Source organism: Periplaneta americana, chromosome 14, assembly GCF_040183065.1.
Source record: "Periplaneta americana isolate PAMFEO1 chromosome 14, P.americana_PAMFEO1_priV1, whole genome shotgun sequence".
Classification (NCBI taxonomy): Eukaryota; Metazoa; Arthropoda; class Insecta; order Blattodea; family Blattidae; genus Periplaneta; species Periplaneta americana.
The window spans coordinates 56,909,094-56,934,729 of record NC_091130.1 but is presented as its reverse complement, the minus strand read 5'-3'; the positions used below and the strand labels follow the sequence as shown (position 1 = coordinate 56,934,729).

The window sequence follows — 25,636 nt, the reverse complement described above, 5'->3', positions numbered from 1 at the left end:
TTTAGAGAACCGTTTTAAATTTAATGTATTACAGAAAGTGCAGAATACATTATGAAATAAAACATTCAACTTCCTGTAGCCAAGTTAACTTTGCACAAGACACATAAAAAAAAGACATTACAAAATCTTTGAGAACATGTTTTTATCAATCTATTTTTTAAATTATTTCAAAACTTACTGGGCATTTTATAAGGATTAATTTTTTTCAAACTGACTCCTTTTGCAACAGCAGAGTTGGTGTCTTTCATTGATGGCAAAACTTCACAGTAAATTTATAAAATTTCTATCCAAACATTATATGAAAATTCTGTGACCGGACTTATCTCAAGTGCTGTGCTGGAATTGTCTTCATGAAAGAATTGTATATAATGCTACTGCAACGGAGACAGAACATTTTTAGAAGGAATGATAGTCCTAACTTTCCATTGTGTAAGTGATCAACATGGAACTTATTTCTCTCCTCTTTCGAATGGTAGGTATCTACTTCCATTCACAACACATTATATGGTGAACAAATAAAGCACTGTCTATACAGAGTGGTAATTGTATATGTACTGCCATACTGGAGGGATTCATTTACATATCCACAAAATTCTGTAAGATCATCAGAAAACACGATTTGTCTACACTTGTGAAAGAGTAAGTGATATGATCGTTCCAATGACGCGTCTCCCCAATATGACAGGCAATGTCACTTCTCTATAATCCAGTAAGCTATGCCCTAACCAACAGATGAAATTTGGTGAGAAAGTCAAACTGGCAAAATTTTCACCATTTAAGGATAGAAATTGTACAAACATATATGACTACTCTTCTTCTTGTACTTATTAAACAGACACTATATCTAACTAAGCAACTAATAATAATTCCAGAAACATTGATGATACAGTATAGTAGTAAGTGTACTAACTAGTCAGAAACTGAAGCGACGGAACTCGATCCATCGGTCAGATGATCTGATTGCAGTATTTTTAAGTTACTGTCCACAAGATACTGTTCACTTTGGATTTTCAACCATTGTAAATTAAAATTTTAAATATAACAAGATGGTGACTTCAGACAATTCACTCTCTGCCACAGTGTAGAGGTACAGAAACAAGTACACAAAATCACCAACATATGGTATCCTTGGTCTTGGATGAAGGTAGACGAAGTTAATATGAATGGGATCACTGCCATGTACAAGTCAAAACAGATTAGATCGGATTTGTTTTTGTATGTCACAAGCTCACTTTCTACAACATACGTAAAATTCAAGTATTACAGTCATTAATGTTAGATTATGTTAACTTCTGAAACAAAAGCTGGCACAGAGGCATACAACTAAGAACGAAAACTGTGTATAATTATATTTTTCATAGATACAGTACCATTATTTGTATAGGCAAGACAGCACTGGTAAAGAACACAATGCCCCAATCATTTTCAGAAATCTACGGAAGGACCAGAGTTAGGATGTTGTATGAAAATGTTGTGAAAGGACCAGAGTTAGGATGTTCTATGAAAATGTTGTGAAAATCATTTGAAATATAATTAATCTGAATTACCAATATTGCCAAAATAGTAGATATAGCTACATCTTACCCTCACGAAAAAAGAAAAAAAAAAAAAGAAAAGAAATCGGAACTATTAATAATGAAGAAAAGTATTCTCAAGCAATAAAACCATTTAAAAGTAAACTGCCCCTTTCTACTCAACAAACGAAATTTAAAATATGTTGAACTCAAAAATTGCCCTAGTCATAAAATGTTCGCTTTGACAAAATTTTACAAGTTGCCATGAGTTGCAGACATTAATGACGCTAATTAATTTTGCAATTTAAGAAAGGACATAAAAATAAACATCTGAGACAGAGAGGGGCAAAACGAAAATTTTTCTACATTCAAAACCATACACAAATTTATAGTGTGAATTATATTTTGTAAAGGATGTATTTTCTTTTCATAAGGCAAGACACTGTAACAAATTCTCATGCTTAACGGGCATAAAGGAAAGTGGAGCTTAGAATTCTTATTAATCCTGCCTCACATAGACTTAAAATAGAAATATATGCATGGAATTGAAGCTCAATATATTGGGTGTAGTATATACAACTAACTGTCAGTATGCCTGGAAAATGACAAGGACAAAGATGAGGCAGAACAAGGAGCAAGGTCCTAATCAACCAATACGTCTGATCTCATGTTCAAACCTTCTTCGTTGACCACCAACAATATCATATATTTTGTTAGAAAAATTTGCCATTGACTTTCCTCTTCTTTTCTTTACACTTTCTTCCACACCTCATCATTCACTGTCATCTCTGTGGGGGAGTGGGAATCAAATAATTACTATGAACAGAATAAAAATTATTAAAACTAAAACACTTCACAAAGTACTTGTAAGTACTGCCAACTTGACAACTCTTTCCCTAGATGCAGAATTACTTTTTATATGTGCTTTTAGGCTTTCATGGTGAATGTGATCAGAATTACTTTTGTTAACCCTTTGCAGCATAGTGGTTATTCTGAAGAACCACCATTTTCTTTCTTTCTAAATTTTATGGCACAGATATTCCACCAAGGAACCACCTCTTGAGTATACATAGAGGTGCCATCTGTGTTTTGAAATTATGTGCAGAAAAAAATTGAATGAAACTTTGGTATGATCCATGATATGAAAAACATAAAAAATTAATTTGTGCATCAAAGGGTTAAACATTAAACATGCTCCAGACAAATATAAAGAAAACACTTGAAAAGAGAGACAAAAAAAATTGCAGAACTCCTTGCATAATAAACTACGCAACGCCAGGGAAAGAGCTGAGCAAAAACCAAATACACTGAAACCTCTTCCTACAGACACCCCCAAAATATGGACAAATTTTTATGTCCCAACTGAAATAATATAGAAATAATGATAAATTTAACTCTCGTTTACAGACACTCTCAGACATCGATATGGACAGCTGTTTCACAGTCCTAAAGCTTGCTTTACCTCCTGACTGCAGACAGAACTTGGTTTTCAAGACCTAATGTGATACAAAAATGGAAAATTTAGTTTTGAGAACTGTACAGAAATTCCTTAACATGAAAGAAGACAATAAGGGTCTCGTAGGCTACCCCTTGTTAGCTGGAAGCGGGAGGATAAAGTCATAAAATTTAACCTGTCTGATGGGTCCAAGGTTTCCGCGATCGTGAAATTGTATTCGACACATGATTGGGGTAGTAAGATTATTCTCTTCTCTTCAATCAGTTGTTCTATTTCGAGAGACATGGCATCTGAATGTAGAGGTTAAGTTGAAAATTATAAATTACAGTACTGCATAACTGAAGAATAAAATTGCATGGCACAGTACTGTATTTTTCTTTTTCGGTCTTATCTACTGCAGTTAAATTTGCAAAGAATGTACTGTAGTATACTGCATTCAGAATTAAACTACAGTAACACATTTCATTTAAAGCGTGAAGGGATACACAATGCATATTATAAATTTACTGTTAGATTGGGGGGGGCCTCCCTCCCAATAAAGGACACCTCTCAGATGCGGACAAATTGTTATGTCCCTTCGATTCGATGGATGTCCGTCTGTAAATGAGAGGTTTCACTGTATAGCACTAAAATGTCTTCTATTTTGCAATTGTAAAACTGAATGAGGAAATATGTCTAAACTATGAACACTATTAATACAAATTGCGAAATTTTGCAAAAGCGACATAAAGAAAATATTACAGGGAGGACATAACAAATAGTACATACCTAAAGCAACAAAATTAAAATACGCCCAATTGTTTCCACGCAGCAATAAACATTAAGTTTTGGGGGGAAAAAAATCACACATTACAATGCAGAATTGACTAAACTACATTAAATCAGATAATACAGTAATGAGCAGCAATCAATTCATGGAATACTGATTAATATGTAAAAGATATAATAGAATTCAGTATTTAGTTCTAACACATATTACGCAAATAAATCGCTAATTTAAATCTTCACAACAGTCGCGACTATAGGTATTAAATGTCCATAGACTGCATTTCTAAATTTATAAACAACACATGTTAACATTTCAAATAAACGATTTTTTTTTATTTCAATGCTCATTTCACCCTCAAAATTTAATATTCTTGATCCTATAATACATTACCATAAACAGAAGATACCAACTATTTACTCTTTTCCTATATTGCTATTACAATTGAAGGGTTCAGAGCCATAGCAGGCCAAGCGCCATTTATTAAAAATGGAGAAAGCAAGGGTTGAAGTTAAGTAAATATAATAATTTAATGAAGAATGACATATCATTAATTTTAATGTGCATAATTTATTTCACTTGCTATATGTTTCGTTATGGTAATCACTTAATTTTAACTCTTGTTTTCTCAGTTTTTAACAAGTGGCACTTGGTCCATTATGACTCTGAACCCTTCAATTAAATTTGTAACATTTTCCTACCTATTACTGGTATTAAACAAATGTTTGGCAGTACGAAAGAAAGAAAAGGAAATAATATCACGAATAGAAAACATCACATAACTGAAGTATACTGATAAAAAATACGAATTTATTTTGATGACTGATTTTTGTTGCTACACAATTTAAGAGAATGCTGTGCACTATCAAGGATCAAGAATATTGCTCAATGCTTTGTATTTATCTATATATCTTTAACTGAAGTGAAGCATATGAAACAAATTTAATGAACAAAGAACACCAACTATTTTAAAGAAAGAAAAATATTTAAAATTATAGAACCCTAACACAAGAATATACATTTCCAAGCATGATTATTATTTTCTTGAACATAAGTCTACTGGTCTGGAGCATTAAACAAGACTATTCCTTAGTACAAAGTAAGTCATCAGAATCTACCTTTACTTTGTAACAATTCAGAAAAATGAAGTTCATCCCTTACAAGCAGGAAAAAAGACAATGTGAAATAAAATTACGAGCTAATCTCTTCTTTCATTATGTATTGATTATTAAGACTGTCTTTTATTTTGACAATATAGATTTGTGTGATATGTCCTGGAATTATAACCTTTCACTTTTTGTCACAGTTACAAGATGCATTCACTATAAAAATATGTTATTTCAGTGTGAAATAGTCGTAATAAAATATTAGCTGAGAAAGTATCAAAGCATGTACAATGTCATTCAGATTGTCTTTTCTCTGCAAATGCTTTTTATCCTATTAAGATTAACTGCAAATGTTCAGAAATATAATTTGTTCTTTCTCAAGAAACTCGTCATAATTCAACAAACGTACATTAAGTAATTTATGATTAGTCATTAAATTTGATTCATTTCTATTGATGCTGAATTATCATCTGACTTTAATCGACATTGATTCCCATATAACTACAGCTGTAACTGCTAACTAATGCACTTAAAATGACATTCACAACTGCAGATTCTGAAGACTTACACACTTCTGACATACTATAATTACATGCGTTTATTAAAAATATTTCTCTGTGAGCATAAAAGCAATTTAGGTATGTACTTATAAAACATTAACCACTAAGTTTAATCACCCAACCCATTAAACTTTGTTAAGACATAAAAACACCATACCTGTAGACTTTTTACAGTCCAATGATATACATACCACAACCAAATATCTTCGTTTTATTCGTGATGTGTAAAATTTTGCTAATACGAACAGAAATTTACTAAGTACTCCAAACAAGTAAGTAAAATCATATCATGAAGGAAAAGTACCAAGTTAGTAACTACAGAACACACACCAAATTTACTACACGAAATGATACTGATATTATCTACGAAATTTACTTCAACAAATGTAGGTTGTATAATATTTTAGTGTTTAAGAATGAAAGGAGAGTGACATACATTTTGCTACATTAGTCTACTAAAACTTTTCTTCCAAAACTTGTGATTGCAAGTTACAAGAATTTCTTAGTAAAATAAATATGGGAGGTAATTGCATTATCAATCGGGAAGAAAAATAAAACTGTGAACTGATTACAGACGTAAAAATGGTATGAACAATCTTACTTTGTATTGATCTCCTTGAACACAGAAAATTTTACAGTAATTTTATTCAGATAATAGTTGAATGTGGTGTGGTTACAAAAACCAACAATAACGATGGATCGAGCTCTTTAAATCTGTTTTGCATTTGTTCCATTTTACTCCATGAAACAATTGAAGTACACAGACTGTAATTCAATATACGATACATAGGTACATACATACTCACTCTTTGATCGAATCCCTTAGGAACTCGACAATTGTTTCTTTTCGATTTTGCATCTTAAAAACAATAGGGGCTGGATAGTACATTTCCTTGTTATTTGCAGACCAGCCAGAGTACTGAAATAAGAAGAATACAATTCCCAACTCATATTCTTTGAATCAATAACAGACAAGTCAACATGTATAGATTGATAAATCAAACTGAAACCCTGACCGAGTTAAGGCTGGTTCACAATAAACCGGAAACGAGAATCGGAACGAAAATGGTAAAATTGTTAAAATGTGTACATTTAAATCTGAGCATTCACAATTAACGAAAAGCTTGCCGGAGCCCGGGATCGGGAACAGAGAGTTGGCCAAGTTTCAACTTTGGCATTCACGTTTCCGATCACAGCCCACTAGATTCATTCTAATGCCATCTAAAAGCTATCTTGTCGTATATTTTGTAGCAAGAAGACCGTGACATAACCTATGCATTATTTTGTTCTGTGCTGTGCATCATGGAGCAAGTTTTATTTGATGAGATTCCAATATTGAGTGTTGAGGAAAATCCTCACATTTACGATAAGCGGCGCACCTCGTATAAAGATGAGAAAATGAAGGAGAATACGTGGCTTTCAATAGCTGCATCTTTGAACACCGATCGGAAGTGAATCATATTTTATTATTGTATTGGTTGTATAACACACTACATATTCATGCTTCAATTCAATAACTACTGTTGTGTTCATTTTTGTTCTATTACAAATGTTTCTTCTCTAATTATTTTACATTATGACAGACTTAAAATAGCTTGTGATAATAAAGATGCATGGGCATATTTATAGTACCGTACCTAATGAAATGTTTCAGTTGAAGTTTCGAAGTTGATTAACCTATGTTTATGTTGGCCGCCTTGTACTCATGAGAGAACGCCATTGGTCAATTATACACAAATAACATCAGAATGCGTAATATCGACTTTACATATCGTTATTGACATGCATATCAATATGCACAGTTGTCTACGTTCTCGGTTTATTGTGAATAAAAAATTTTCATATTCACGTCCTCTGCTTCTCGTTCCCGGTTTATTGCGAACCAGCCTTTACTACGTGAGCGCTGGCTGTCTTGGGGAGGAGCAAGTGAGAAAGCACGGGGGGAAAGGAGAGAGCACTACGCACTATGTACTTGCAGGTCCACTCACAGTTTGTCAAACCTGCTAACAAAAGCATTAAAAGGTTGACTAGTTGCCTGCAATGCTAGCATAATGGAACCTTCCTAGCCGACAGTCAAGGCAAAAATGAAGAATCCATTATTGTGGTAATACTGGAGAGTGGTTCTTCTACTGGTCGCGATGCCCACACACACCCTCTCAGATATTTACGTGGTGATAGGTGACTGAATGACGAGGAGCGAGGGAGAGAGAAGAAAGAAAGAGAGAAATTCCAGAAGTTGGCGTGTTTTACAGGGTTTCACTTGAAGTTGTCAAACTATACATGCATGTATTCATAAGACAATATTTTTTAATTCTTTATTTTCACCAAATTCAGACAAGTACCGGTATTTGTTTGGTTTCTTTTTCCAATGGTGGATGCCTGACTGTCATTCACCCAAACATCCCTATCTGTGATCAATGTCCAGAAACTGTATTTCTTATTGCTGCATTAGACGAACTACATAGAACAGCATGATGATGAATGGAGCAATGGTAAGTGCTGGTAGGGGAGAGGCAGTACACTGCAAAAACCTACCAACAAAGCACAGTCTTGATCGACAACAAATTCCACTTGGACACAATGAGATTCGAACACAGGTTACCAGCTATCTTGTAATGTTATTGTACAAGTTTCGACTCTTGTTCAAGAAAAGCCCTCTTCACATTATAAACACTTGTACTTCTTCAAAATTTAATAATCTATGTTCATGTAAAGAAAACAGAAGTGACCTTCAATGACTCATGTTGTCTTTTTCTATACAAAGATAATATTTTTACTACAATTTCAATGATTAAACAACTCGAATTCGTAACTGACCACTACTTCTCTACTTTTAATTCATATTTGTCAATTCGAATACAGATAATATACGCTGCACGTAATAAGAGTGATGTTATCTTTCAGGTTAAACTACCATGACGATCTGATGGCTAGAGCACTGGATTTATAATCCTGTAAACTCAGGTTCGATCTCCAGCATTGATTTATAATTTGTGTTGAATAAGCCCATAACACAGGTTTTTTCTCCAGGAACTCCAGTTCCCCTGCGACAACCCAACAAATCTCCATCTTATCTAATTGCGGGTATAGCGTAGACCATCCTCTTATGGTACACTCTGGGCAAATTGGCCTACACAATTGGCTTCATATGAGTGAATGACAGTTTAAGTACCCACTGTTAGTTAAAAAAGTTATCTTGCAGGAACAAATTCCTGTAAAATTACATCCTCAATCATTTATTTAACATAGAAAGTGAACATTCCATGTGTATTTAATTCATTTCTACGATATACAAATTACTGCAATGACACAAGAAAAAAATCTATAGAATGTTCACTGTACAAGAGATTGGTACTCACGGTGGATGTATTCTTGTACAGGGTCTTCCCATCCTGTTCAAATGGAACATACTTCTGGAGCAAAGCTTTTCCATCAATCTTCCAGATTGGAGGATCACCTCCGTTTTGGAAGTCTGTCTTCAGGACAACAAATGCACCAGACTGCAACACAATACGTCAATTACATATGAAATTAACTTCAGATAAACACATACAAAATACTTCAAATCAAATATCTTACATACATGTGCACTTTTATGACTGGAATGTGCGTTATCACAATATAAAAAAAAAAAAAAGATTACAAGGGAAGTGCAATATTTTGTTTATTATTATGCTGTTTCTAAAAAGTCTCGTCACAGTTATGTGAATGCCAAATGAATATGAACAATCCTGCACTCTGCCAACGTATCTATATTCCGTATGTTTCACACAGCTCAAATATAATGTCTAGGGATTAAACAAAGGGGAGCTAAGACAGTTCTGGTACCTGAAATCAGAATTATCAACTAGGGAACAGAAAACTTCAACAGAAAACTACAAAATGTGCAGAAGTTCCTCCCTCCTCACAGATTGACACAGTGTGAAAATGTTTTGGAAGTCAAATTCCTTGATTCAAACACAACGGGCATTTCAAAGAGAATTTGCTGTGCACATTGTTCTAACCAGGTCAATTTTATCAATGGTAAGAAAGCTGGAGAAAACTGGCTCATTCTTCAGCGAGAGTGGGAAAAAACAGACCTGCAATGAGTCAAGATTGTGTTAATGATGTTCAAGACATTTAGTGAACTCACCAAAGAAATCACTTTGCTGACTGAGTCAGGAGACAGGCTACTCATATGGCACGTGTCATATGTCTAACAATTCCATGAAACTTAAAGCCAGTTTCTTTGGTGATTGCCTAATTAAAAAAAAATCTGTGGCCCTCCAGATCACCAGTCTTCTTCTCATGGGACTACCTTCACGACAGAGTATACAAGAATAGACCACGGTCACTTGCTGAACTCCGTGAGGCCATTAGGAATGAAATAAGCAACACTACGAGAATACACTTCAGAGAATATCATAGAATATGGTGCGACAAGTATAGTTGTGTATGGATGCAGGTGGAAGACATTTTCAACATTTACTCTGCGGAATCTTCCACAGTTACTTTGTAATTCAGAACAGATTGCACATGTTTGGTAGTTCAGAAGTTCTATATCATTAAAAATGTAAAGGTTTATATAGATCACTCTGTATAATACAACATACAAACTATGTGTGTGTGTCTAATGTCTACCCACTTCACTTTGCATACAACTATGTCGTTATCTTCAGTACCAGTAGCAATAATCAGAATGTCCCATTCACTCACACAAAACTTACATAAAAGGTTTACTTACAGTAAATTCCTTCTCAGTTGGTGTGGGAAGTGCCGGAGCTCCTGTAGTTGATGTTGCCTCACAGCTGACAATACTGTCAGCAGGTTTGCCCTTTGGTTTGCCTCCTGGGGTAGAGGTGGAAGTAACTTGCTGTGCTTTCTTAGCTCTCCCTCTTCCACCCTTTCCTGGTGACGATTTTGGTTTCTTTGCACGAGGCTTCTCACCATCAGAATCCTCAGACCCCTCCTCATCCTCTTCATCTTCCTCCTCTTCCTCTTCCTCCTCCTCTTCGCTTGTACTGGGTTCCGCAAGTCGTGGTTTTTTTGTAGTTGTGGAGTTTCTTAAACGACGTGACTGCCGCCTTCCAGTACCCTGCACATGCATAACATATGCTTACTCTAACAAATGCTAAAGTGATTTAGCACAGAAACAAGTATGATTCACTTACCAGTTTATCAATGTCATTCTGCAAAGAAAGTAAAAACTTTGCCTGCTGTACAAGCATTTAATATCAGACACAAACATTACTACACAGAAATACAGCAAAATAAATTAATTCAACTGAATACATAACACACACTCCAACAAGAAACTGTAAAACATGCAAAATTATCACCTCAAAATAACAAATACTTGCGAGATCTGTTGGTGAATCAAAATATAACAATTTTAGAGCTATGCTATATTTATTTAAATCGTAATTTTATCACCAGTCATGCCTGGCACACTGAGGAGATCACTATACCCTTGCTCCCTTGCTTACCACTGATGATGTCTACCACAGCTGTCGATAAAATGTTTGGATATAACATCTCCAGTAGACCACAGCTTCCTAGCAACGCTGGCTGTGAAAGTCTACATTTGTAAGAATAATTCTATCTGTTTTGCACTCTTTTTCTCGTCTCGTGTGGCTTAATGTCTGACATATGTATACTAACCACTGTCAACACTAAGTCTTAATGAAGCAGTATTGATAGTTTCAAACATGCCAACTTCACTAAGAGATATTTGAATTTGTACAATGTGTTGGGAATACTTGACACCAATTTAAATGTCTGAGCAGCTAATAAAACAGGGGGGAAAAAAAAAAACATTTGAAAGTTAATAATAATAAAAAAAAAATCGCCATTTTATTACTTTTCAAATATCTTCCTACTTCACCACAAATCTCCTGCATATGACTTTCAATGGCTTCACAGCTTCCGCGAATCAGAGTACAGCATTACCAAGTCAAGAGTATCACTATCAAGAAAGTCAATTACTATGATGCAACAAACTGCTATTGGTTTTCGCCATATGCAGGAGGTTTGCATTTAAATAGTCTCACTTTCGCATTACTGTATAAGAAATATTGATAAAACACTTCGATGCTGTAAAAAGTAAATTTTTTGAGGTCCACGGAAATATGCTTTTTCAGCAGTCTTTATATAGATAACGTGGTTTTGAGCCTGCTATCCATGTCAGTGTAGTTATTTCTTTGTAACAATTTTACAGATTCTCAGTACCTACAAGTTTGCAAGTTAATTTATTTGATAATGATACATAAAAATATTTTATAAATATAGTAAAATGAAGCAAACAAGTTTGTATTTGAAATCAATAATACACTATGGCAATATATTCCAAATCAAATTAAAACGGTTGTTTGTTTTTTATTACAGAGAATAAACTCACAAATGAAATAGATCAATTCAAAGACACTATTTCCCCATAGAAATTATGTACTTTTTTTTTTCTTTTTTTGGGGGGGAGGGGGAGGAAGGGGAGATAGTCTCTGTCAATGCTTTTGTAATATTCAGCAGAGAAAATTTTCACAGCCTATCATTCCACCAACACTCCACATTAACCTCATTTCATCTATCATCTCCAATAGTTAAAACAGGCTGGGGTGAAGTCTTGGGGGCAGTATGGGTTTTCAGTGCTGATATAAAAAGGCTTGAGGCTTCAAGCCTCAACCAGCTCATATCTGACCTCGGCCAGTATGATCCTAGGTTATGGCGCATACACCAGACAGGTCCATTAGCTATACTCTTGAGACAGGAGGACAGGGAGGCTGGCATTACTCCCAGGTTTTGGTAGTCACAACTCAACTCCATGAGACTCCTTGGATAGTGCAACTGCTTTGAAATGACCTTGTCTTAACTGGGCTAAACAAAATCCCTCCCTGATAATATCTTCACTTGTTGATCGATGGCACTATCATAGAGCCAATTGGCTAGTATATATCCATCGATTCATAGAGTCATTACCTAAGAGCCAGCTGCCTAGTCTCTGAAATTGAGACAACTCATCCTGCCTAAGGTTTTTCCGTGGTTTCCCTAAGGCGCTAAGACAAATGTTGGGATGAGCCCTAAAAGAAATGGGCCACGGACCTGCATTCATATCCCCAATACCCCTTAATTACTCTAAATTAATTAATAATTACATCTATCAATCGACCTCCTACCTAAAAGCCAAATTGGCTAGTCTCTTATATTGAGACAACTCATCCTGCCTAAGGTATTTCCGTGGTTTTCCTAAGGCGTCAAGACAAATGTCGGGATGAGCCCTAAGAGAAATGGGCCACTGACCTATATGCCCTTCCCCATAAATTCCCCCCCCCTTTTTTCTAACAAACGACGTAATGCCCTAGTTCAGAGACTATAAAATTACGAAATACATGTGCAAGGACACTCATGTAGTCGCAATGCGAAAGGACAGGGAACCTTTCAATTTGCAGATTCAGAATTCATGGCGTCTCTCCTGGCGGTCTTCACCTGCCTTGTCATCGAACGACAGACGACAGAGTCTTCTCGACTACTCCTGCACTGCGAAATAAAACAGTTCATTTCAATGTGCAGATTTACACCAGCCATTTCCTCCTCGTCCTGTCCCGTGATCACTTTGATCACATTTCCGTCCCCCTCGCATATGTGGTACCTAAGAGGTTACGTCCATTTTCGGTTTTCCCCTTCAAAATTTTCTAGAGCTCCTTCAGTGGAGCAGCGTAATCCAAAGTGAGACTAGTGGCCAACAGGCTTGGAGCTCACATATTTAGTTTCATGCAGCCCCGAACCCCTTGCAAGGACGCATTTTGCGTACCTTCTAAATATGTCCTCCCAATTCTCCTGTTTCAATTCAATTCAAAGCCATAGGGTACATCAGGTACTCTTTGGGAACGGGATTCTACTTTATCAGGGCTATGGTAGGATGGCACACCTGACTGCATCGAATTCACGAATGCCAAGGCTATCTGTCAGACTTGAACAATCATCGGACATATAGGGCTCACATAAAACCAACTAAATGCAAGAATCCATCTGGGCCCAGCCCACAAAAAGCCAAGCCAACTCATCTTGTTACATAGTCAATGTTCACAGAGCAATTATTTTTAAAACCTCTCATTTGAACAGTCTGATTCCTAGTACTACCTGTTATTTAAATGAAACACTTAAAATCAACTTATTTTTTATTCACAACATTATAAAAGAAACAAACTGTTGCAAAATGCATAAAACCTATTAGTAAGAGTAAACTTCATGACAATGATTCTATTCAGTGGCATTTACTAGGTATATATATGCATAATCGTATGTGCACACACAGGAAAACCAATAACACGTCTTTTATTTATTTTAAGCATTTTTTCAATAATGTATGCTTCACTCTGTTCCTATTTGGTTTCCATGAAGTGTAGTTTTCTGCAACCCATCTTTGCTTTTCAAACACTATAGCTATATCCTTGCATATGCGAGTGTACCATTGAAGATTGGTGACTTTGATGGTGGAGGAGGTACAACAATGAATGTTTCAGAATCGCATCACTGTTATATTACCCTGCGAGGAGCAAGATTATAGTCAATGACCTAAGTACAACAGGTTAGCAAACATTATAAATGAATCTTTAAATTAGATAGCAATCAATTATATTTGTCAATGGTAGAAATATAATAACTACGGGATATAATTTTTAGTAACTTCTGTATTGTTTCTATATTTATTTTTATCAGATAGACATCTAGTATTAAGACTGATTTTAAGATTTAACATCGTGCAGTACTGTGAATACTATTCTGTTAGTAGCTGTTGTTCCTAAAATGCAGAAAATGTACTTCATCTTCATGAAATTGAAAAAACTAAATGATTGTGTATTGTGTTTAATATTTTATTTTAAGCGTGTTTATATAAATAGTGTATATAGTAATAGTGATGCAGTTTAGAAACATAAGCATATGCATTAGCTATGTTTGTTACAGACTAATGTGAGGAATCATTTCAAACTGTGTGTATGTTATGGCTACAGTTCAGCAATTAAAACAAATTAATTTCACTCAATTCACTTTAGGTAATAAACTGTAAATAAGTAATGGTATGTTTTATCCTTTACTTTAATTATAATTTTCCATAAAATCTGCTTGATGTAGGAGCACATATATTTAGTATCATGATTGATGCATCATATAATCATAATAATATATTTTAAAGTAATAGTGCACACTCAAAAAGGCATATGACTCGGTTAAAAGAGAAGTTTTGTATGATATTCTTACTGCATTTGGTATTCCCAAGAAACTAGTTCGATTAATTAAAATGTGTCTCAGTGAAACGTACAGCAGAGTCCATATAGGTCAGTTTGTCAGATGCATTTCCAATTCACTGTGGGCTAAAGCAAGGAGATGCACTATCACCTTTACTTTTTAACTTTGCTCTAGAGTATGCCATTAGGAAAGTCCAGGATAACAGAGAGGGTTTGGAAATGAATAGGTTACATCAGCTGCTTGTCTATGCGGATGACGTGAATATGTTAGGAGAAAATCCACAAAAGATTAGGGAAAATATGGGAATTTTACTTGAAACAAGTAAAGAAATAGGTCTGGAAGTAAATCCCAAAAAGACAAAGTATATGATTATGTCTCGTGACGAGAATATTGTACGAAATGGAAATATAAAAATTGGAAATTTATCCCTTGAAGTGGTGGAAAAATTCAAATACCTGGGAGCAACAGTAACAAATATAAATGATACTCGGGAGGAAATTAAACACAGAATAAATATGGGAATGTCTGTTATTATTCGGTTGAGAAGTTTTTATCATCCAGTCTGTTGTCAAAAAAATCTGAAAGTTAGAATTTATAAAACAGTTATATTACCAGTTGTTCTACATGGTTGTGAAACTAGGACTCTCACTTTGAGAGAGGAACATAGGTTAAGGGTGTATGAGAATAAGGTGCTTAGGAAAATATTTGGGGCTAAGAGGGATGAAGTTACAGGAGAATGGAGAAAGTTACACAACACAGAACTGCACGCATTGTATTCTTCACCTGACATAATTTGGAACATTGTATCCAGACGTTCGAGATGGGCAGGGCATGTAGCACGTATGGGTGAATCCAGAAATGCATATAGTGTTAGTTGGGAGGCCGAAGGGGACCTTTGGGGAGGCTGAGACGTAGATGGGAAAATAATATTAAAATAGATTTGAGGGAGGTGGGATATGATAGAGACTGGATTAATCTTGCTCAGGATAGGGACCAATGGCGGGCTTATGTGAGGGCGGCAATGCACCTCTGGGTTCCTTAAAAGCCAGGAAGTAAATGCACTCTCAATTAGAAAGTGCAGGAACCGCCACTGATTCTATTTCTCTAAATATGGTTGCTGGTCAATTGATAAGACTGATTGGTTAGATATGAAACTCTTAATATGTGCCAACGATATATTTCAGTGCTAACAAGTACAGGAACATATTAGGTTTGCTCCAGCAAGCAATTCAGGGAAAAAAAAAAAAAAAAAAAAAACTGAACTAGTTTTTTAAACCACGAAGAAAAGAGATGCATTATAACTTACTGAGTCCGAACAAACAACCTAACCTATAAAGTTTATGATTTTAATATACAGTAAAGAATTCTGCTCCTCTCACATTACTGGACTTATGCAAGACTCAATTACTTTTGTCCTTTAAAATGTAAGCTCCACTTTACATAAATTCACAACATCAAAAAATCTTCATTCTGCATTGCAAGTAAACATTGGGTTTATTCAAAATAAATATTGTCGAGTAGTCAATATTACACTTATATAGTAATGTAAACAATATTACACTTACACAGTAATGTAAACAGACTGGTTGGACATGACTAGAGACCAGTCAATGTCCAAGCATTGCAGTTAACTTTATTTATTGCGATGCTCCAAGATGACTCAATTTGCAACGCATGTTGGCGAGGTTTGATTCACTATGCAGGCCAATACCACAAAATACACACCATCTACACAATTACGATTTACAACTATTCACAGAAGAATAATCTGTTGCCGTAAAATAAAATAATATGGCAGAGTACATAATGTACAATAAAATACTATAAAGAAGTTCAATATTCAGTACCCATACTCCTTTCATCATGCCCATGAATATGACAAAGATGAAAATGTCTATTCATGGTACTATAACTTAGTATGAAATACTTATTATACACCTGTTTTCACTTCAATTTATAAAAAGGTGACAAACTAATAAAGTTGTGGAGGAAATTAGACCTCAGCACTTGAAACGTACCTATCATTGCGTTTTCTTTTTAAATTTATGCACAAAGAATATACACCTCAGTTTCGAGGCTGAAACTATAAATTGTGTTGGTTTGAATGTTTCACTTTTGTTTCGGTTTATAAATGGAGAGTATGGTTCTATGATGAGAGAAATAATTAATGTAGGGCATGCAATATATTTTCTCTTCATACAAAGCAACATTACAAAATTAGACCCAGGTCACAACAAATTTTTCAATATAGTTCACTTAAAAGTGCATTGTATTTGTCTGTTATCACTTTAATACTAGAGAACTCGTGAATACAAATCAAATGAGTGGTTGCACTGCTCAAGATGCTGAGATATTACTGAACGCTGTGCAGCATGGCTATTTTACGCAACTTTGGCAGCCTCATGCCTATAGTGGGGAGTGTTGTTACACTTAAGCATTTTAAATTGTCATTTTTTTCTTTCACCTCAGATCCCATAATAGATGCCCATACTCAGGTACGGGGAAAGACATATCATAAGTAAAAAATTACAGATTGTCAAGATATAAATGTAAACAATGTTGTATATTTACTGGTACTATCTTAGACTATTTTGTTTTTCGCGTAAATGAACTTGATCTTTCATCGTTTGCTCATTCATAACCGATATAAATCTTCCCCAAGTGCATTACAACAAAATGCAGTAAATTTAATTATCATTGCAAGTTATACATTAAAATCAAATATAGATATTAACAGTATTCAAGAAGTCATCAAGACCTTTTCTGAAAGTAATATTGTGGAAGGATAGAACTACAAGACTGATTCCAGAAGGCGGGATAAACTCCCTGGACAACTTCACTTCAAGAAACGGTCGACAATCTCAGTAAAAAAAAAAAAAAAAAAAAAGACTTCTCATCAATATGCAATGGAACCTATATGAATGATGAATGTAGTATTATTCCAATTAAAAGTAAGTCTATTCACATATTTCTTGATGAACCCTGGAATTTTTTGAGTACTACTATGTAAAATGATTTTGGTAACTATGTTACCTGTCATGACAAAGCTTATAAAATGTAAGAATAATATTTTCGAAGTCAATGTCGGTTTGGGCATCTCTACAGCATTTATGGTTAAGTGACCATCAAGCAATAAGAAGTTTGTTTCGTGTAAAATATGGCTCTCTGGTGGGAATGTCTTTTTGTAATGTGTGATAGTGTAGGAATTTCTCACTAGTTGGTTTTCATTTAGATCGTGCCCCCTTTCTTTTTGCCTTGAATAATTCTGCCCTCCCACCAATAATATAAGATACAAAGATAGATGAGAATAACCTAATATGCGGGAATTTAAAGTCTATTGGCAACACTGGCTATCACTGCTGATGTAGTGCAGCCACGCCGAACTTATATCATTAAAAATATGAGACTATAAAAGTAATGTGTCTGCAGATGACGTGTTAGTTGTTCTATTGTAACTGTGTTATGTTTTTGTCAGTTTGAGTTCCAATGCTAGTGTATGTGTGTAGTAAATATAGATTTTTAATTGGAGGCAAATGTAAGTGTGAGGACGAACAAATTTCTACTTCATAATAAATGCCCAGTACCAGTGCTAATCCTATTATAAAATCAAAAACACGAAAATATGACCATGCACACTTAAACTTCGGTTTTACAAGCACTGTAACAAATGGTGAAGAAAAACCTCAATGTGTTATTTGTTTCAAGATTTTGGCTACAGTTAGCATAAAACCCAATAAATTTAAGAGGCATTTGCAAACCCTGCACAGAGCATATATCGATAAACCCTGTGAATTTTTTGCAGAGAAACTCAGATCTTTAGAGAAACAGAAGTCAAATATTCACAAAGTCCTCACGGTAAATAAGACAACTTTATTGACATCATACAAGGTGGCTTATAAAATAGCCAAATGTAAAAAGCCACATACTACAGTAGAGCATCGATTATCCGAAACAATTGGGGACAAGGGGTGTTCAGATAATTGATTTTTCGGATAACCGATCATTTACAAAAACAAATTGTACCTGTGTCATAGGAGCAGTATGAAACAAAGAAACTCTGATATTAAACACAAAACTGTACATACAGTATACATTTTGTATCACACATCTTACAAATGACACCGAAAACTGACTAGCCTAGTTTGACAAGTTCAAAATGACCATTAAGGTAGGCCTACAGTTTAGGAAAAGAAGTCTAAACATTTTTTTTTTTTTTTTGCTTCAGAGCTAAGACTCTTTTTTTCCCCCCGCTAAATCTCAGAAATAGCACTAGCGAAACTTCTACATGGTGTGCGTGCAAATTCAAATTTGCCCACTGGAATGCTTTCAGTTAACCGATGTTTCGGTTGATTGGTATTTGGATAATTTATGCTCTACTGTATTGCAGACCTGCCATAGACATAGCAGAAACAATGTTTAGTGAAAGCTATGCTAAACAAATTACAAATATTCCTCTATCAAATGATACAATATGCTGACGAATTAACAATATATCTGTGGATTTTCAGCAACAGCTTGAATATGAGTTATCTGGAAAATTGTTTGCCATACAACTTGATCAAGAAAGATTGGGCGAGAGATGTAGGAGAGGCCAGGGTTCTTCGTGGACTGTAATGCCAGAACAAAATGAATACAACGTGATGAAGCAACAGACAGCGAGTAACGATTCCCATTTGATTTTCTATATCAAATTCTGTCAGTACCGCAACAGTTGAAGACTTGCTATTTTGCAAACGTGTAGAAGAGCAACTGCTATCGAATTGTTCATAATTACAAATGCTATTGTCAGCACAAACTTGCAGTGGAAAGATTGTGTTGGGCTTTGCACCGATGGAGTTCAAGTCATATCTGCTAAATATAACAGTTTACAAGCACTTGTGAAGAAGGAATTTCTAGGAGTAATCTGGACATACTGCATGATTCATCGGGAAGGTTTAGCATAAAAATCACTAAAGTCCTGGACTAAATATTGTTTTGACAGAAGTTACTGATGTAGTTAATTATATAAAAACGAGACTTCTAAAATAAATATTTTCGCTGCTCCTTGTGAAGATATGGGAGCTGAACATAAATCATTGTTGTTTTATTCTTCATCCATCATTCCAATGGTTGTCACATGGTAAGGTGTTCAAGTGCGTCTATTGTTTGTTATTGATATCTTGCCTGTTCATTAACATTTACATTTATAGGCGTAGTAATTTTATTTAACGGAATAGTATGGCACAAATTCAAGTAAATTCTTGTACAGACCCAGAAACAAAATTTGGGCCACCTGAATTTTCCAAGTTCCAAAGTTCCAGTTATAACATACTGAGCATTCGCAATATGTTATAACTGGAACTTTAAAAATTCAAGTGGCCCAAATTTTGTTTCTGGATCTGTATATACCTGAAATATGTGAGGGAATCAGAAGCAAAGGGGTATAAGTGCACTTCTGAGAAAATGGGCTTAAAAATGTTTAAGTTTTATTAAATTCCGTTAAGTTTTAACTTAAAAATTTAATATGTGTTGTCGTTAAAAGATATATCCCATTGCCACTAAAAATTGTTATGCTTTAGTTTATTTGGTTTACTCTGGATGCATTTAGCGCACTTTTTTTAGAAATGTCACTGCTTCTGACCCCTCATGTGCAATAATTGAGCTTCAATTTCAAATTTTAACTTTGTGTAATTAATATTGACTCAATATATTCCTCTAAACTGCTCAGAGCTAAGACAAGAATATAGCAGGAGAGTCAAACTGCTGTTGTGTCTTAGCAGTATTCTGAGATAAACAAGAAAATTTTCTTGTGGAATTTATATCGCAAGGCAGTAGTAATCAATACAACAGTGCATTCTGAAACTCTGAAAAATTTGTGTCGACCTACTGAGTACAATGGTGGTACTACTACATCAAAACGTGCACTCACGTCATGAATAAGATATAACTAATTTAGCTTGTCTCCTACTCTCTACAGTCCAAGCTCGGTTATAAACAACTTTAATCCTTTTCAACATGTGAAAAACCTCTTGCTAGTCAAAAGTTTAACAGTGGTTAAAAGATGAGCACTAAGAACTGGTTCCAGCAGGTTAGTTTACTTAAGTCAGTTTCGAAAACTGTCATGCTATATTTTCTCGAATACCACACACACTTTTTTTCCGAAATATACAAATAAAATATACAGTGCACAGCTGGCAACAATACTCGATTTTCCTGCTGTGCAATTCCTAAGGTGATAGCACATGACATTATCTTCCTACACGGGTATTTCAATTTTTAACACTGCTGAATGGCGTTTACATTAACAGTAGGTTACATGTATCAGCATTAAGTTCAAGTGTGATAAGTATATAGAGTTTGTGGATCTTAAATTTTTAATTCTGAAAATGAGTACTACTAAAGGTATGAGATTGCGAACTTGTATAGTCCGGATCAGCTTACTTAATACCCTAAGGGTGAAACCTAACATTTTAAGCTAGTGGATTATGGTGATTTTCTAGTTTGTAGGTTGAATTTTCTTTTGTCAACTTCGTTTCGAATTTCGGTACTGAGAAATACTACAACTGGTAGTGATTTTATAACTGTTGTATTGGCTGCAGTGACACAAATTGTCAGTAGTTTAAATTCTGAAAATTCAAATTGTTCTAGATTTCTGAGTCCATTATTGGAAGCTAGTGAAATTTGAACATACTAATAATTAATTAATATCAGTATTAATATTAATACATAATAGTTATTGTATGTGTTGCTTTGTATTGTGGTTACAATTTCAAGATTAGAGTCCAGTAGGCTAAGTGTAAATACATATAACATATTTCGTGTGATATAGACTCTTGGGTAATCGATAGAAATACCATTTCAGATTTTAATTAATTTCTTTCGTGTTTAGACTTTTATTACAATAATGGAGTAAATATTCTAAAGCATACATTTCAAAGTAACATTTGTTTTCGAAATTCATACTAATCATTTCACGTGGTCAAACAAAATACATTTTTAGGTTAGGTCTCGTGATTCGTAAACTGTTTAATCAAAGCAATGAATTTCGTGTTGTAAGACAAAATACATTTTAATATTAGATCATATGCTAATCTACTAACTACTAACATAACGTGTGAGAGGTCCAGAAGAAAAATATACTCTTTCGTTGAACCTTTTAAAAAATATCTCCCCAACATAAAGTGAGATGTGGTAAATAAGCAAGACATCATTATTGTTAATACTATATTATTATTACTATTGTAGTACATGGCACTGTGTGATTTTATCCTCTTTTGGTGATATCTAGTATTAGTTGGCAACACTGACGAGAAGGGCAAATTAGTCTTTTAGGAATTACTCTTACGTAATCCTCAGTATACTTGCAGCGAAAAACTAAAATTTACTAAAGATTCTGAGGAACATGAAAATTGTGTTACAGCCCATAAATTTGATGTAAGTGAAAGGTGCATCTGAGACTGGAGGATCCTATTCCAGGGCAAATTTTATTAACTGAAATGTATTTGTGTTTTATTTATTTCCTTTCAAAAGTGGGATGCATGGCTTATTCGAGAAAACACAGTATTAGTAATACAATGCATACATTTTAATTTTCCACTCTCCCGTACAGGACCACAGTTGACATAAGTAGCTACGTGTGCTGCATTTCAAGAACAAGCAGTCACTGATAAGATGGTTGTCTGTTATTGTATGCAGTATTGAGTTGTTTCAGAGCAATGTATCTATTACAGTACTGAGTTTCATTTCTCTGTTTGTGTCTGTTGCTTAAGTCGAGATTTAATACAGAGCAAAGAATTTTCACCGCTGTAACTTAAAAAAAACACCTGCTCAGCATCTTAGGAAATTTAACCCTTAAGTAGTCGCATGGGTTGTTGTGAACAGCCCAGTCAGATATTATGGAGCTCGTAACTACATATTTAGTAAACCTGTACTTCTGAAACTTTCAGTGCCTTTATTGGAATTGGTAAGGCTACAATAACCGTAAACATTTTTGAAATCGAAATTCGCATACTTGAGATAACAACGGTTTAAGTGTGTGGGGTGGTTAAGTGCGACTGCTTAAGGGTTAAAAAAGGTTTTCCTGGGATTGATACACCTGAGAGGGTTACAGTTCATAAAATGGTGAATAAATTCAAAACTATAGGATCAGTGTTGTACACGAAAATAAGACGAAGGCGTCATGTTTTAACAGAGAAAAATTGGAAGATAACAGTGTTTGCAGCAAGAATCTCTCACGAAGTTAGCACAAGCGAGGATCAGGCATACATCAGCACATAACGCTATACAAAATCACTTAAAACAAGAGTAGCCAACATTTCGGAAGCAGAGCTACAACATATGAATCAAAATGTGTTTAGACACTACAACATCTGCCTTGCAGTAAATAGGGAACACTTTCAATATTGCCTTTGAAAGGTAGGCATTTTTTAGCACTTTCACAATTAAAAATTGTAAAAAAACTATCCTCTCTGCTGTTTATTTCGCATGTTCTAGGTTCAAATTCGGTCATTCAGTGGATTACGAGTGGGCAGTTGCACTGTGCATTGCTGCTTCCACTCTACATTCGTTAATGTGGAAAGATAAAATGTATGCACTGGATATAATTTTACACGAACCTATAATAATTTACTTCACAACGCGCCTCTGTTTCCTTAAAGAGAGAAGCATGGGAAAAGAAAAGAAGAGGTGAAATGCAAAGAACATAAAAAAGATGCTTAGAGATAAAATACAAAGAGCATAAATACATATAAAAAATGTTGAGCTCAAGGCTCATGTAAGAAAAGATAGTGTGTAGCCACAATTATTATTAGAGAAGTGTACATTCATATAATAACTGAGCTGTTAAGGTTTCCTTATGGTAACTTATCTACTCACCATCCACATGGCTAATGACTATGTTGAGATAGAACTCAATACCGAACAAAATTATAATTTTCTGTAATTATTCAGGATACATTGACCAGACCGTCTCACAATGTAAATTATTTCTTCAGAAAAGTATATGCCCTAGATGTCTACTGTGGGAAGAAGTCACAATAAGTACAGATACGGAAATAAAATTTGGAGTTCCCTTATTGTATGTTTCGCTTACAACACATTGTGCATGTGCAGTAAACAAGATCCCTTGTATATATGCCACTTGTGGACAGTCGTGCGAAAATGTTGCCTACATACAGGTGGACTAACATTGACTCGCTCCAAATTTTAATTCCTATCTGTACAGAAGCTACTGAAATAATAATAATAATAATGTGTAGTAATACACACAAAACTACTTGCATATCGCAGTGAGAAAGATGGCGGCCTGGTCGATGTATCCTGCATAATTTTCCATTCACATTTAATTATAAATGTAGTCCCTAATTTCTATAGCAATAGCTTACGTCTGCGATCAGCTTCTAAATAACCAGTATTTATACGTGAAAGTGTTTCTGGATACATCAGTTTGTACACGAGCAAGATGACTTCACATTTCGTTGTGAAAGTATAAAAGAATAAATTTATCCTATCTTCACTCAGTCTATTACATTCACTCTACCGAAACTTAAATCTAGCTCTTTTGTATTCGCGTGGTAATTGCTGCTGGAACACGAATACTTCAACCTCAAAAAGATGATCCCAGAATTCAATTCATAAAAGCCACATTCATTTCAACACAACTAGGCCCTATCAACTTTTACCACGTGCCTACCAATGTTTTAATTTTATTCAGGGATGCCTTATATGTTACAAAAGCTATCCAATACAACTGTATAACGCTAAATATTAAAGGAAAGCATCATGCAGAAATACCTACTGGTAACTTACCTAACACTTGAAAAACTTTCCCTTATCATACTTTTCAAGTGGAAAAATAACCTTCCAAGTCTTCAATCATACATTTCTGCAAACAACGGGTCAGTTGCCTAAACATAAACTCTCATCTGTTATCGCAGTAATTCCTAATCTGTTCTCACCTGTTGCTCTTTCACATTACCTTCAGCTTATATTTATGTTGTTCTAAACGTCTGCATGAATCCTAATCAAACCTTTCTTATTAATGAATGAAAATAATGCATAATGTTGTGAATCAAGCGCTATTCAAATTATCATAACAGAAGATACGCGATGGAAATAATTCTGGATCCCATAATTCCTTTCCAAAATTTTATCATATAGGGAAGTTCCAACTCTTTTCTACAACCAATTTACTAAATAGGAAATAGTAAAATTCAAATCAATTTAGTTTTGTGTACAAAGTCAGGAAATAAACTACACTCGAGTGCATGTTAAATATAAAAATTTGTACATCTTGAGTGTATAATAATACTACACTTTCTGTAAGCAAAACGGGCTAGTTTTATAAGCACGTTACCTATTAGTTACAGTACATTCCATCCTTTATACGTAACCTAAGAACAAACGAGGTCTCACGTGAAAATGAACTTCATGATAAAAACCGTAAAAACTTAAATTATACTGTCAATCAAGTTAAGCAAAACATACACAGTTCACTTTTAATTGTTTTACATGCAATTATAACATACTTCTCCACAACCCGGGGTCCAATCGTCATCAGAACCCTGGAGTTCCTCCGGTTCGTCCACCGAAAACTCATTTTCGGAGTCATCTCCCGCATATTTCTTCTTCATGTTGAAGTTTTATGAACCTATTACACACAATATTTCATTAAAGCATGAAAACACCAATCCGTTATTAAAATGACAGATACATACTACCATTAATAACAATTATCTCGCTAATCACGTTGCATAAACCGGCTATGGCAGCAATCAGGTTAGGAACGCCATATCCAACGTCCAGTTGTATTCGTTACATATCAATTAGAACTATAATACAATACCTCAAATTATTACATTGAACTTTAAAAATAAAAATTTAGCTATTTAATTATAAAAACTGAAAGAATATAACAAGTTCTTTGTTAAGAAATGGAAGAAAAGAATGCCTACCTCTCAAGGGCGCCCAAACAACGAGTACGTTCAGGAATTACGAAAAGAGAACGGAAACAAGTATACTCACAAACAGGAAGCTGA

The 25,636-nt window shown here is 34.7% G+C and overlaps 1 protein-coding gene across 3 annotated transcripts; it reads right to left on the bottom strand.

Annotated features, from left to right (window-relative positions):
- Positions 1–25,636, bottom strand: LOC138713319 (nucleolin-like). 3 transcript variants are annotated; one of them, XM_069845319.1, is made up of 6 exons: positions 25,553–25,636; positions 25,127–25,248; positions 10,126–10,476; positions 8,762–8,902; positions 6,201–6,321; positions 1–2,302 (listed from the first exon to the last, which is right to left on the bottom strand). In XM_069845319.1, the coding sequence occupies exons 2-5, from the start codon at positions 25,229–25,231 to the stop codon at positions 6,205–6,207; spliced, it is 714 nt and encodes a 237-aa protein (XP_069701420.1). In that variant the 5' UTR covers positions 25,232–25,248; positions 25,553–25,636; the 3' UTR covers positions 1–2,302; positions 6,201–6,204. The 3 variants fall into 3 exon arrangements, with proteins under 3 accessions (XP_069701420.1, XP_069701418.1, XP_069701419.1); XM_069845317.1 differs by having other exon boundaries at positions 1–2,330; positions 6,209–6,321; XM_069845318.1 differs by having other exon boundaries at positions 6,209–6,321.

Excerpts from the sequence above, each read along its gene's own strand:
- LOC138713319 (XM_069845317.1), bottom strand. The coding sequence starts at position 25,231 with ATGAAGAAGAAATATGCGGGAGATGACTCCGAAAATGAGTTTTCGGTG. Across the intron at positions 6,322-8,761 it reads TGTACAAGAATACATCCACC|TACTCTGGCTGGTCTGCAAA; the intron begins GTGAGTACCAAT and ends TTCTTATTTCAG. Across the intron at positions 2,331-6,208 it reads CTAAGGGATTCGATCAAAGA|TAATTATTTGATTCCCACTC; the intron begins GTGAGTATGTAT and ends TTCTGTTCATAG.